Source organism: Hirundo rustica, chromosome 1 (assembly GCF_015227805.2).
Source record: "Hirundo rustica isolate bHirRus1 chromosome 1, bHirRus1.pri.v3, whole genome shotgun sequence".
In the NCBI taxonomy this organism is placed as follows: Eukaryota; Metazoa; Chordata; class Aves; order Passeriformes; family Hirundinidae; genus Hirundo; species Hirundo rustica.
The window spans coordinates 47,475,658-47,489,058 of record NC_053450.1 but is presented as its reverse complement, the minus strand read 5'-3'; the positions used below and the strand labels follow the sequence as shown (position 1 = coordinate 47,489,058).

The window sequence follows — 13,401 nt, the reverse complement described above, 5'->3', positions numbered from 1 at the left end:
GAGCAGAGCAATTTCACAGCAGTCAATAAGCACACGCTGAATAAGTCCCAGAAGTAAACTAATGAAGCTCTAGCATAATTAATCACAATGTAACAAGGAAACACATCTGTCTAATGGTGTTATATTTATATATATATATTCATTTCCTAACTATTTCTTTATATGTCATGCTTATTTTCATTCACTTTTTTCAGAGTACATCTGATGGTTGATGATGAGTCAAAAGCAGTTGACTCTCCCAGGTCATCAAACTCACAGGATTCAAACAGACCTATAAAATTTGGTGGAGATAATTTTGAAGGCTGCATCTCCAACATCTTTATTAAAAGGTATTTGGCCAAGAAAGAAATACGTTTCATGCATTTTGGCCTGTTCTCCTTTTTTAATCATATTAAAATTACATTTTGCTAAAATGCTCTTCTACGTGTCTGAAACCTTCATGAATGCATAACTTTGCTGCTCTCAATTACTCTTTCATTCAGGTATATTATACATGGGATCCAGTTATAACCAAATCTACTGCTGAGATGTAAAGGAATTTTAGTCTGAATCATACCTGTTTAGTAGTGTGTTAGCCAAAGAATAAATGCTGCAGAGTGAATTAGATATGTCCCAACAAGGCATGCAAAAAGATTTGCTAGATTGTATTGTTATAGCTCCCCAGGAAACGAGGTAGTGAAAGGAGCAAAGCTGACTGAACCAAAACAGATACAGAAACAAGTGAGACCATAGGAATCATCTGCCTGATTTAGGCTGTCTCTCTTTTCACGTGTTTGTCTGATTATTAGAGACACCATACAGGCAAAACTTAGGAGAAAAAAACATGCATAAATATGTTTCAAGCATTCCACACATCATAAGTCATGTCCCAGTGGGGCTTTGTGTTAGCTAAGTTTTGATGAGTATTTATACATGTGTAGAGTTTTCAAAAAATAGTGTATTTTGATTTGTTTGTCATACAACCACAGAATTGGATAGGCTGGAAGGCACCTTTCAAGATCCTTTAGTTTTAGCGCCTTGCAATGGGCAGGGACATCTTCCACTAGATGAGCCTGCTCAAATTATGTCTTTATTTAAAGCACTGCAAGGCAATGAAGTGATGCCAAGATGAATTTTTGCCTTTTTATATACCTTTTATGTATCTGTTCAGTACTCCTAGCATGCATACTTGTAATTCCTTAAGTCTGGTAACTTAGCATAGCCCTAGTAGTTTGCTAAACCATTAGACCAAACATCTTAGAGGCCTTGTCATAGGAGGCCAGAAAGCCCTACGCTATCTTGGGAAACCAAGGCCCCCCTCTAGAACATATCCTGTAAACTGAGATTCAGCCCATCCAGGGGGAGATTCCTCGGATGGGGGAATATCACACTATTCATCCAGGCCTCCCATTGGGGCATCCTTGTTCGCTCTGCTAATCTGTAAGGTCTATAAATAGTATACGCGATCTATCGTGTGTGTGCATTTCGGCGCATCCCACTTTGGCGAAACTGTGTTCCATAAGGATCCTTATTAAAATACTGAGGTAAAAACCTCTTATCCCTTAACTGTGTCCGGCTCTCAAAATTTTTAAGACCAGGAGAAGGCATCGGAAGTAACCTATATATTAAATTTTCCATCAGAAAACAAATTTGGAAAGTTTTTGTGCTAAAATAAATGAAGAATTAATACTGTAGCTGGAGTGATGGAGTGAATGGAGGATAACCATCATTAAAGAAGTTCAGGTTCTCCTCACAAATCTTCCACTCTTCTCATAGAAAACCACAAGCAAGGAGCTTTGTAGCTTTTTTGTAGTTGCAAAGTTTTTTGTAATTTACTGATTGGGGATGCTTTGTAAAACTTAGAAAATTGTAGTATTACTTAATATTATTCTTTATACACAGGGTAAGTTGGCTTTGACAGTCTCTTTGATAATTTGGTTATAATACTAGAGCTACATATGAAGTTGTGATGGGCTTTGACAAAACTTGTTAGAACATCTTATTTAAGGAGACAGTGAAGCAGAACCTGATGATGTTATATTTTCTTGATTTGAAACCGGTTATGTGTAATTGCCAATCAAAGTTTTGTAGTCTGATTCAGAAATCTTAATCAAGGCTGCTGTAATTTTTTTCTCTTTTTTCAAGGGCCATGTATGTTTTCATTTTTTAAATAGCTTTTAGGAAAATTACTTTGTTTAGAAAATATGAGAACAAAACACCAGTTTTTCTATAGCCTAAAAAGAACTGAGCAGAAGCAGGGAAAATACGATTTACAGCATTGAATGCACGTTTTTCGTTGAAAAATAAAATTTGTCACTGGGAAATACATTTTGTGCAGAACACAGTTTTACAATATGTTTGTTGTTGATTACACTAAAGAAAAGGAATGCTGAGTCACAGCACTTACTGCTTTCATCACAACAGGGCAGGTCAGCTCCCCGAGGTTCAAAATCTTGTTGCTAATACTGCCAAGACTGGTGTATCCCTCGGAGCTTGCCAGAAATACGAAAACCTTGAACCAATGCTGCTGCAGGAATTTAAAAATCCTCTCAGGCTTAAGATGCTCAAGGTATGCCTATTGTTACTGTCATCTTTGCTCCCTATTGATGCCCAGGCTTTGTCTGCACAGCCGTCATTTCTGGAACTGAGATTCAAATGTTCTTCCTTTCCTTCCATCTCACATCTGAAGCAAGTGTTGGTATTTCCTGCTAAACCCATACCTGTCTAGAATGACAAGAGCTTTTCTGTCTCTTAAGGAGGGCTGTTGACTGCCTTGGGTGGGAGTTCTTAAATGTGTTGATTAAAATGTTTCTATTTATGTGCACATATAGTAAATCTTTCAATTCTGTCTTGTGTACACAGAATGATAAATACCTTGATTATTTGAAAGCTGCTAAGGTGCAAAACCACACTATACCAGCTCTGTTACACGACAGCAGTGAAGCGTATCTCCTTGGAAGCATCCCCAACAGCTTCCTATCCTACATGTTTTCTCCATTGTTATCTACAGACAGGTAATAATGTTCTCCTCCTAGTACTTGAATTGTCAAAGCTGCTTGACTCTTTGGGTGTGGAGTGTAAGGATTTTCTTCATGTTTATGTCTTGGGCCATAACAAAAAGGTGGTTCTAGAAGTTCAGGCTTTTTTTTTTTTTTTTTTTTTTCCTGTGCAAACATTTACCTAAACTGGGTAGGTTGAATGGGATGTGATGGACAATTAGGGTGCATGTTAATGCCCGTTCCTAAGCCTGAATGTGTCAAGTTTCATTTACATTCAGTAATGCAGTGTATAATGCCATGATTCCACCCAAATGCTATTCTGCATTTCACAAGTAGAGTTTCACTGGAGAACAGAAAAGATGCAACAGCTAACAAAATAGACCCATACTGGAATATGTTTACTTTCCACTACAGGTTACATTTTTCTGTAGATGTACGGACTCGATCATCAAGAGGATTAATAATTTTCATGGAGGAAAGCTCGGAGGACTCTTATATGGCTCTCCACATTTCAAAAGGACATTTTGTCTTTTCACTTGGCTCTGGAGAAAAACAAATCAAAGTCAAAACCAGTAGTAAATACAACGATGGGCAATGGCACACTGTAAGTAGTGTGGAACCACAGTGATGGCATAACTAGCATTCAGCAGGCACAGCCTATTACATTTTTTAGAGAGTAGAAGCTTAGTTTTGGTCGTTGAAAATTAATTCCTGTGCCTGAAAGTTCATGTGGTTGACAGCTCTCTGAGAGATCTTATTGAGACTGATGGTCCCAGGATGTTATTTTCAGTTTAAATATTTCAACAACATGGTGTTTAATTTAAAGGCAAAGAAAATCTGCAGTAGCTTTTGTTGGCTTTGGGGTTTTTTATTCTGTTATATTTGCCTCCTGGAAAGGTGGTCTTCAGCACAGATGGGAAGAGTGCCCGCCTTGTCGTTGATGGTCTAAGGGCCCAGCACAGGAAATTGACAACAAATTCTGTCATCAGCATTAAACCACCAGTGTATGTGGGAGGGCTGCCACCACTGAAGAAACAGGTAAATAATTGACACATCCACCCACATACACTCCCCATGCCACACTAATTATATGGGAAAGTCTTTAATAGGTAGGATTTCCATGCTGAAAAGCTTTGTGGGGGATTTCCAAGGACCACATGGGCACCATCTGTGACTGGTGTTTGCAGTGGTTCATTACAGATCTTTTTCCTCACCTGTTCACAGAGCCTTGACCTGGACCCGTATTTTCATTATGTTGCTGAGACACTGATGACAACCATGTACTCTTTTCATGTTTATTCCTTAAAAATAGAGAAGGCCAGAGTCAGATTTTTAATTCCAGAAATATCATCTTTCTGCAGAACATTTACCTCAGTAGACTAAGCAATAATCACTAGAGAAGAAAAAAAAAAAGAATCATTCTCATTAAGGAGTTATGGATGTAGAACTGGATTTTAATCTGAAATACGTGTGGTTTCTATTTAAAAAAGGGGACAGTTAATGATCCAGAGTATTTTATAAAATCAGATTTAAATAAACAGACTTAGAAAGGGACAAGCTGCTTGGGATTTCACAATTCCTCTTGCATTGTCATTGGGAACTGTCTGTTTTACAAGCAGGAGTCATGTTAATTCAAAATCAACTCTTACTGGGTTTCAAGCACGTTTTTAGAATTTTGGAATACCTTTTCACTGCATCAAAGACAGGTGTTAGGTGCCTTTAGTGCCAGGCACTTAGGCTTTCTATAGTCCAATAGTCCAAAAGAAACAATGTTTAGTATTATTACTTTAAAAAAAAAGCCGTAATGCTTCAGTACTCATATTTTGAAACACGCTTTCAGAATATACCAATGAAGAGTTTCAAGGGTTGCCTGAGGAATTTTAAGGTGAATGGAAAAGTCATGAATGCACCTCAACAGAAAAATGGTGTACTTCCATGTCTGGATGTTCCTATGGACACAGGGATTTACTTCTTTAAAGAAGGAGGATATATCACCATTGGTAAGCAGTGTAGAGATTATGGTATATGGAATTAAGTCTGAGGCATGTAGGTGTCTGGGTTGCTTGTTTTTGTGTGGTTTTCCAGTTATCTCCACCTATGATCATTCCTCTCCCCACTGTTTAATTTTCCACAGGTAATTTGCTGATGGGATTGGATTTCAGGATTGTATTTACCATTCGACCGAGGAGTTCAACAGGCATACTCCTCCATGCTGGAAGCAAGCAAGACAACTACTTGACTGTTTACATGAAGGGAGGAAAGGTGGGTACAGACTGTTCCCATTCCAGCGGTATTGCCCTCCTTCTGACCTTCCCCTGTTGCTCCTGTCCTTTGACACAGTAGCTTAACAGGCCACTTCTTTACAGGTCATTGCTGCTGGAAATAGTGATGCTGGAGAATTCCAGGTATCAGTCACACCTAAGAAACCTCTGTCTGATGGACAGTGGCATACCATTGCAGGTACATTGTACATACCATTTCTTCTGTAGCTTTGAAGGGACAGTGGGCACAGAGCGCTGCAGCTCCCAATTTTTATTAGTCATTTTACTTCTGTTTAGTTTGAGAATACTCTTTAGAATTATGTGTTTTGTGCTGATGAAAGGCTTTACATAAGATTTTTTTGGTAGGCTCTGTTAAGCCCCAGATGACCTAGGTTTGTCATTCTGACTGAATTATAATAAAATCGTTTTTTTCTGTGTCCTTAATTTCAAGAAAGATGCTATTAAAAAGTAGTGTCATATCTAGTGGATTCTTTAACAGGGTTGAGAAAGAGTTCTCATTTACCTGCTTCTTTGCAGTCTCTCAGAAGGAGAAGAGAGTGCAGCTAGAGGTGGGCACACAGAGTAACCATACCACTGAACTTCAAATGTCTCCTCCTAGACGTGTTTATCAGCCACTCTACTTCGGCAAAATTCCAGGTAGTATTATTGCTTCTTATTTTTCATACTTTTTCCTTTCCAAAACAAAGGTCCCATCCATTCATGTACTCGTATATCACTTCCCCTCTTTTGAAAGCTTTGCCATTATTAATATTTTTTAAAATAATTCTTATTAACTTGATCTTTTCACATCGCTTTTTGTAGAAAATTTGGATACCCCGTGGCTTCAAGTTGAAGACCCATTTATTGGCTGTCTTTGGAATATTACCATCAATGACAAACATGTCTCCACCAGGAGAATTTCGGAGGTTCATGGTGCAGTGAATTTGCATGGGTGCCCAGAGAAGTAACTCTGCTGTTACAGTCGTCGTGCACACATTGGTCTCCGTCTGCTGAAGAACTGTGTGGATTCCCCTTTGCTGATCAGAATCAGGCTGCTTGTTCTGAACAGCCGGTGAGCAAATGCATCCTCTGGATGTGGACTGTGCCAAAGCAAAGGAAAAGTATTTGCTTTGACAAACTCCCTTTTAAATGTTATTGATTTCTGAGGTAATCTGTTGTGCCTTTTGAGATATATGCAGAAAATAGAATTGCATATACCCTACTGGGCCAAATTCTGCTCTCATCCACAACAGCAGAGACTCGAGCAACTCCAGTGTCTTAATTTTGGAAATTTGCCTTAATGTTGGCCATCTTGAGAGCAAGTTTGATCCGTTAATATAAAGAATTTTTATAAAAATATAAGTTTCTTTGGATTTTTGCTTATACAGAAATGTACATTGATGTTAAAAGTAATAATAATAATATAAATGGAGTTTGAAGCACTTTAAGGAGTGAAACTCTGGGGGTTTGTTACAAAGTTAGGAATTGTGGGACCAATAAATGCAGTATGTTCCTAAAAACTTTCATTTTCTTGTTTGGTTGTTTTAGCCTGGTGAGTTTTTAAAGTACTTTTTAGAAGCTGCTAAATCCTGCTTGCTTTGTGCAAATATTTCTGTATGTTGAAGATGCTGATTTGCCCAAATAAGCAGGTATCCATCATCTCTGCATCTCTGCTCATCACAATTTGGTTATCTAAAAATCTCAAAAAGAGGGTCCTTTTTTTGCAATCTTCAGAGCCAGAGAGTCTCTTCCATAGAGTCTCTTCCATGTCTAGTGAAATGAAGAAAAGTTTTATCAAGAATAGCAGCTGCATCTGCTACAATTATGTAGCATGAATTACAGGACTAACCCAGCAAAACTGTTTTCTTCAACATTCAGATCTTTGTTTTGTACCTGATTGTGACCCACAGCGGAGGGCAGGGAACCCACTTTGCTTTATTCTTCTGAGTAGAGGGCTGGACTGTGTAGACTTGATGTGGCTTCTTTTTCTACTGTCATCCACAATCAGCATTTTGATAACTTTTTTTTATCCCCAATGCCCTGATGCCAAGCCTCTTTTGCAAAATGAAAAAAATGAAAAAAAAAGGAAACATTTTCTGAGGCTGGTCCTCACTGTAGGGAGGCATGCAGACAAATTGTCCTTCACTTCTAATGTTCCCGCTTTCCACTCCTTCTTCTCAATGTACAACAGCGTGTTCTCAGTGTGTTTGAAATGAGGTGCAAGCTGGACTAATGGAAGCAGATGCCAAACCAATAGCCCTTATGGCTTTGGTCATTAATCCCTTGTATTTTGCAGTTTTGCAGGGTGGCAAAAGTGTCAGAAATCTGTTCACATCAAATATTGTGCTGCTTTCTCTTTTATGGCAGCTATTTCACTGGCAAATCTGTGTCCAGGCGGAAGTTTCTGAAGTGTAAAGCCAGTTTTGGCGGGAATGGGATGCATGCTGGGGTTGAGGGCTCAGATGGAGCAAAGGATTGACATGTAATGGCAGAGCCCTCTCTCTGGGGATGCTCTGCAGAAGCTTACTGTCATGTACGGCAACCTGCCACATGGGACAGAAACATATCCTGTGATAGCAACAGCTGAATCCTTTCACTTATGAGAGCTCAAATACTCAGTTAACCAAAAATGTGAAAATACTTAATTCATTTGCTGGCTCGAGTTAACGCTAAAAGTTTCCAGAAGGAGAAAGGAAGAACAATTAAATTTTATCATGCAAATCTCTAGTAACATTTCTCATCTCATGCTCGTCAGATGGCTCTGTGAGACATATTTTCCCAAACCACAAAAAAAAGCACCTTTTCATTCTTCTCTTACCCCCTCCTCAGTAAAACAACAAAAAAATAATGGCAAAGATTTTTGCCATGCAAAAGTGCCATGCAACCTGGAGCCAGTCCTAGATTTCAATTCCCTTCCATTTCATTTTATCAGAACTAGTTTTAATGCTGACAAAAAGAAATGAAAAATGTATAAAGACTTGAGTAAATGTAAGATACATCGATCAGTAAGTATTAATTCCAATACAATTCTACTTTTGCACAACAGAAAAAAATAGGAAAGACTCCTTGGTTTTAAGTTTATTTGTGATTGTTTGGGGTTTTTTCCCCACAATTTTATTTCAGTTGTATTGCTGCCACAGAGTCAGGCTGTCATACATTGTTGGGACAATGAATAAAAGCCAACTAGTTAGAGGTTCTGTACCTTCACATAGGTAAATCTGTATCAGGTTGAGGAGCACTTAGTAAAAAGCTTTATTACAGAATATTCTGAGTTGGAAGAAGCCCTCAAAGACCTTTAAGTCCAGTGGATGGACTTACATGAGGAAAGAAGTTGTCCTGTTTCAACCGATGAAAAATTTTTATTTTTGAAGAAATCCACAGGACACCTTTATGTGTTTTTTTAATTGTTAGAAGTAGTAGTTCCAAGATTTTCATCATCAGTGTTGTCATTTGACAATAACTTGTGTGAATTTTTTGCTTCTTTTGGTTGTAGTATTTCAGGTGTGCCCCCAAAACTAGCAATTCTCATGCTAGAATAAAATACATAAGAGATGCTTTCCCTGTAACGTTTTATTCTATATTCAGATACCATGTTCAGTACACTGAGAGTGCATGGCTAAAAAAATGCACACTCTTTAACAGCGTGTTAGAGTTCTTACGAATCCCAAATCAATTACAGAAGGAGAGCAGAAGATTTCCACTCTAAAATAACCGCATTGGTATTGTTAGCATCAAATCTCTCTCTTGTCCATGTAAGTATCAATGGCAAAGGGTTCTCCTCCAGCTAATTTGGATTAGATTTAATAGGATCATGTTACCTGAGGTGGATGACACCAAGGTCTGTGAGTTTCTTATTATAACTACTAACCACAGCCAGATTATTGGCAGCTGAAAGACAGAAAGCCTTACATTGAGTGCAAATAAAATGAAATAGATCACAGAGCACTGTAGAAGGAAATAAACATTCATGGTAGGAAAAAAAAAAAAAAGCATGTATATATAAAAAAAGAAAAACATACTGCCTTTTCCCTGTGTATAAATGACTGTAACTTAAGTTTCTAATAACAAAAGCTTCCAATTAAAACTTTAGCAGTCTTTCTGTACCTGAGCTTCAGGGTCTGTGCTTTTCTTACTGTGGAGCTTTCATTTAAAACACGGAGCCATTGACCTTTTCCATTGTCACCAGCAACGTGAATTGGGTGAGCTAATTTTCTGTGGTTCTGTGACCACTTCTTTGAGTTACCTGTGAGCCAATTCATTTTAGCTTTCCATTCTCTTTGCCTGTTCATAAGTCCTCCACAGGTATTTTTCATATATGGTATTTTTTTATTATTTGGGGTATTTTCCTCCATCTCCTTCCCTTTTGCCCTTCATAAAATAGCCTTGAAAATGCAGTCTTAGTGAGAACACTATAAATGCATTATGGTTTTGTAATGGACTCTGGCCATGCTGTTTTCCTCTTACCATTCTCTTTGTGGTTTCCTCATTAAAATTTAAAACAAAACAAAACAACAACAACAACAAAAAGACAAAAACACCACACACCACGAAAACCTCCTGCATCTTTCTCTAATGATTTAAGGAAATTTAGGACACAACCTTCTGTAAATCTGTTTGCATTTTCTAAAAATACATTAAATGGACATCCCTGGCAAAAGGGATGTTAAAGGGGATGCTGCCATAATACAATATCTCCACTGGAGGCATTAAGGCTGCAAGGCAGAAACATAAATATCCTTTGTGCAGCTGGCCCACACATCTTAAAATTGCAAGAGGCTGGTCATTGCCTGAGCTGCACCAAAGCACCCTCTGAGTATAAAGAATTGCAAGCAAAATAACCAATGATTTTTATGTTCTGTCAGTTATGGGGAGGGATCCTCTGTAGCAATGAAACCAATCTATGACCTGTTGGTCACATTGTACCGTGTCTCCTGCTTTGCAGCTGATAGCTTAAGATCTTTTTTAAACACTCCTATCACTACATTACACCTCAGCCAGTTACTGTTTTTCCTGTGGGTTGTTCAAAATGTGAAGCACATGTGAAATGTTCCATGAGAAATAATTTCTTTGTTAAGGTGTCACTCACTTGTTGAGAAAGATGGAGCACTGCTGTATTATCACACAGAATAAAAAGAAAGATAGTTGGCATTATGGCCTTTTGTCTCTGTTCAGTTATATTTAAATTGGGAGCAACAACAGATTTCTCCATTGTGTGGGAGCCTATGTCTAAGATTTTTTGTCACAGGAAGACTATGCACCGGTAAGAATGAATAATTACATTCAAAGTTGTGTCAGTAATTTATAAAATAATATGTATCATGGTTTAGCAATGGTGCTTCACAGTTCAGTGCTCCCACTGAGACTCTCCCAAACCACACTGACACTTCCCCGCTCCTCCTTTCCCCCTGCCGCTTCCTGGTCTGGCGGGGAAAATTGAGAATCAGGGCACAAAAGGTGAAGATCACACATTGATAAAAGAACAGTTTACTGGAAACAGCAATGAGATAAGAAAATGAACAGTAACAGTAACAATATGAATAATGAAAGTGTACAGAGAGAAAGTGATTCACATGCAAAGATGCTTACAAGGGACCCTCAAGACAATGAACCATGGCAGACAATGCTGCCATGCTTTTTTTAACCAGAAGCCCTGTTCTTCCCCTGCAGAAGCCAGAGAGTCCCTTACCCCTGCTCCTGGCAATGACATGAGGTGATACGGAATAACCTCCTACCATGCCCCTTCAGCCATGCTCCCTCAGCTACTGCAAAAAATTAACTCTGTCCTGGCCAAAACTAAGGCAATATAGAAAAGAACTGTTAGAATACCCATCCAGAAAGAATTGTTCAGATAGTTTTTGATACCTGAAAACATAACAAAGAAAAACATTTTAAAGGATAGAGAAATAAGTGGTTGTGTGTCCAGCCAGCTCTTGCTGACACAGTTTTAGTCAACAAAGTTAATTGTTAGTATAATAAGCCAAAATCTATCAGCATGAGATATTACTTAATAGTGGTGTTAAACAGTTGGGTAATAGCACCTACCCTAAATCTTAATTCTAGATCCTGATTACTTTCTGTATCAGAATCACTGTCCTGACGCTACAAACCTAGAGAACCAGTAATATGCCCAGGTACTGACTCTTCCGGCGAGGTCAAGGGCTTCAGCTAATAAAATTTACCTGAGAACAAGGTGTCAGATCAGTAGTAAAGTTCTGTACTCATTTAAATCAAAGGTAATGACATGTCCCCAGGGCCATTAATCTAAGCAGTAAAGCAGCTAAAAACACTGAGCAGTTCTCCAGGGAAACACATAGGCATAATCCCAAGTTTGGTGGCTTAGTGGAAAGACTGAACTAGTTCACAGGACTTTGGTTCATACACCTTATTAAAACATGCAGTACATCTTACCTACTGTTTATAAAAAATGTATTCTAAGATATTACCAAGGTTTATAGAAAATTGTTACTGCAGATTAAATCTGTTTGTTATATAATAAAGGGCAGGACACAGTCTCCATAAAACCTAAGATAATCCATCTAATGCAAATATACGTAAATGGAAACTTCAAACAAACACAAAGGGTATTTGCATCAGCAAGAAGAGTGGAAGCAAGGACACCAAGCAGATAAACTGTGCTCCCTGAGGAGTGTTACTGGTGAAGGTAGTGCTGGGAGGAGGTCTCAGAACACCAGCTGTGAGCCGTTCAACCTGGATGCCAAAGACCCCACTGAAGCTTAGCTCTTTCCTATGCTGCTCAAAATCAAAAGTAACTGCAGTCATCCCACTATGCTTTACCAGTCCAAAAGGAAAGAAAACTCTTCTGGCAATTTCATTATTCCTGCATGCACAAGAGTAGTACCAAATTCCGGACTGATCATTGTATTTAGTCAGATTCTTGTAACTTGATATTGGCATGTTAAGAGAAGGTAATGTTCCCAAAGCAGAGCCACTTAAGAGGACATGTGATCCCTGAATCTATGTATATTGCATTTATCATAAAAGATAAAGCGAATCAACATGACATATATGCTGAGCACAAATTTAATTCGAAACAGACACCACAAAACCACTACTGGTCATTACTGTTATTTAATTAAAATGGAATGAATAGGTTAAATCTTTCAAAGAGACACTGAATGCCATCAAACAGAATAAAGGCCAGGTGCCTGACCGGGATAAATCAACATTACTGTGTTGTTCCTGGATTTGGGCAGATAGGAGAAGATAATCTAGTTGTGTTTGTGTAGCTTTGTGTGTTTTAAACTTTGAGGACACAATGTATAGTCCTGATGAAAAGGACTTTGCTGCAAAGAGTTAAAACTATGAATGTTACAGTTCACTTTCTGTGAAAAAATATAAGGGGTTTTTTATCAGTGAAAAAAAAAAAAAAAAGCTTAAAAATAAGATACAAGCCTAGAGGATGGATAGAAAGAAAAGGTCTTACAATTGAAGAAAAGGTATGCAGGAAAAAATAAGCCTTGGTACTGCTCAGAGAGTACTTACCTCTGCCAAGGGAAGTGTCTATAGCAGAGAAGCTGTTAGAAACTGTGGTTAATTGACTGGACAATTTTAGGTTTGTGGAATGCAGTCCCTGACCTCTTGAACCCCAGACTCAGTACCACCCTCCTGGGCTGTTCCTGCATGGCATCTGGGGTGTCCCAACCTCTTCTCAGCCTAGGGCAGTAGGGCTGAGTGCCTGTCTGTACCCCTTCCCCAGTGCTGAGGTAAAGAGATTCCAACAGTGAAGGGAAAGGCTTTTCTCAGGCTTCCCCTCTTTGCTGACCAGATGCTCAGTCTGTGCTCTTACAAATCTCTGTCTGAGATGGGGAATTCAGAAAAACGGTCAGCCAGGCCAATTATATGACAGGAAGGAAAACATCACAAAGCTTCCACTCCTGGCCCTTTTTATTTTGCTGCCTGACCCTTTTTCTTTTGTGTGTTGTACTCAGTATAACGAAGGGAACATCTGGACTCTAGTGACAGCAACCAAATTTGCATGCATATAGCAGATAATTAAGCACGTGTCTATCTGCAGCTGCAAACAGCAATTAGTCATAGATAGCTTTGCACACCCCTTCCTGCCTATTCTTCTGCTCTCCTCAGAGGGCCCTCTCACGTGGGCATCTCTGAGAGGCACTGAGTGCTGGCCTCCTTTTTATTTG

General features: G+C 38.7%; 1 protein-coding gene across 4 annotated transcripts in view; it reads left to right on the top strand.

Moving 5' to 3' along the window:
• LAMA3 (laminin subunit alpha 3) overlaps window positions 1-6,724 on the top strand; it is a 100,627-nt gene extending 93,903 nt beyond the window's left edge. For all 4 annotated transcript variants that reach the window (XM_040074879.1, XM_040074868.1, XM_040074856.1 and 1 more), the window contains exons 67-76: window positions 195-329; window positions 2,404-2,548; window positions 2,842-2,993; window positions 3,393-3,582; window positions 3,876-4,016; window positions 4,819-4,978; window positions 5,113-5,240; window positions 5,345-5,438; window positions 5,777-5,896; window positions 6,062-6,724. In XM_040074879.1, coding sequence (XP_039930813.1) covers window positions 195-329; window positions 2,404-2,548; window positions 2,842-2,993; window positions 3,393-3,582; window positions 3,876-4,016; window positions 4,819-4,978; window positions 5,113-5,240; window positions 5,345-5,438; window positions 5,777-5,896; window positions 6,062-6,207 — 1,411 coding nt within the window. In that variant the 3' untranslated portion in view covers window positions 6,208-6,724. The remainder of the gene's footprint in view (window positions 1-194; window positions 330-2,403; window positions 2,549-2,841; window positions 2,994-3,392; window positions 3,583-3,875; window positions 4,017-4,818; window positions 4,979-5,112; window positions 5,241-5,344; window positions 5,439-5,776; window positions 5,897-6,061) is intronic.
• The last annotated feature ends 6,677 nt before the right edge of the window (window positions 6,725-13,401 follow it).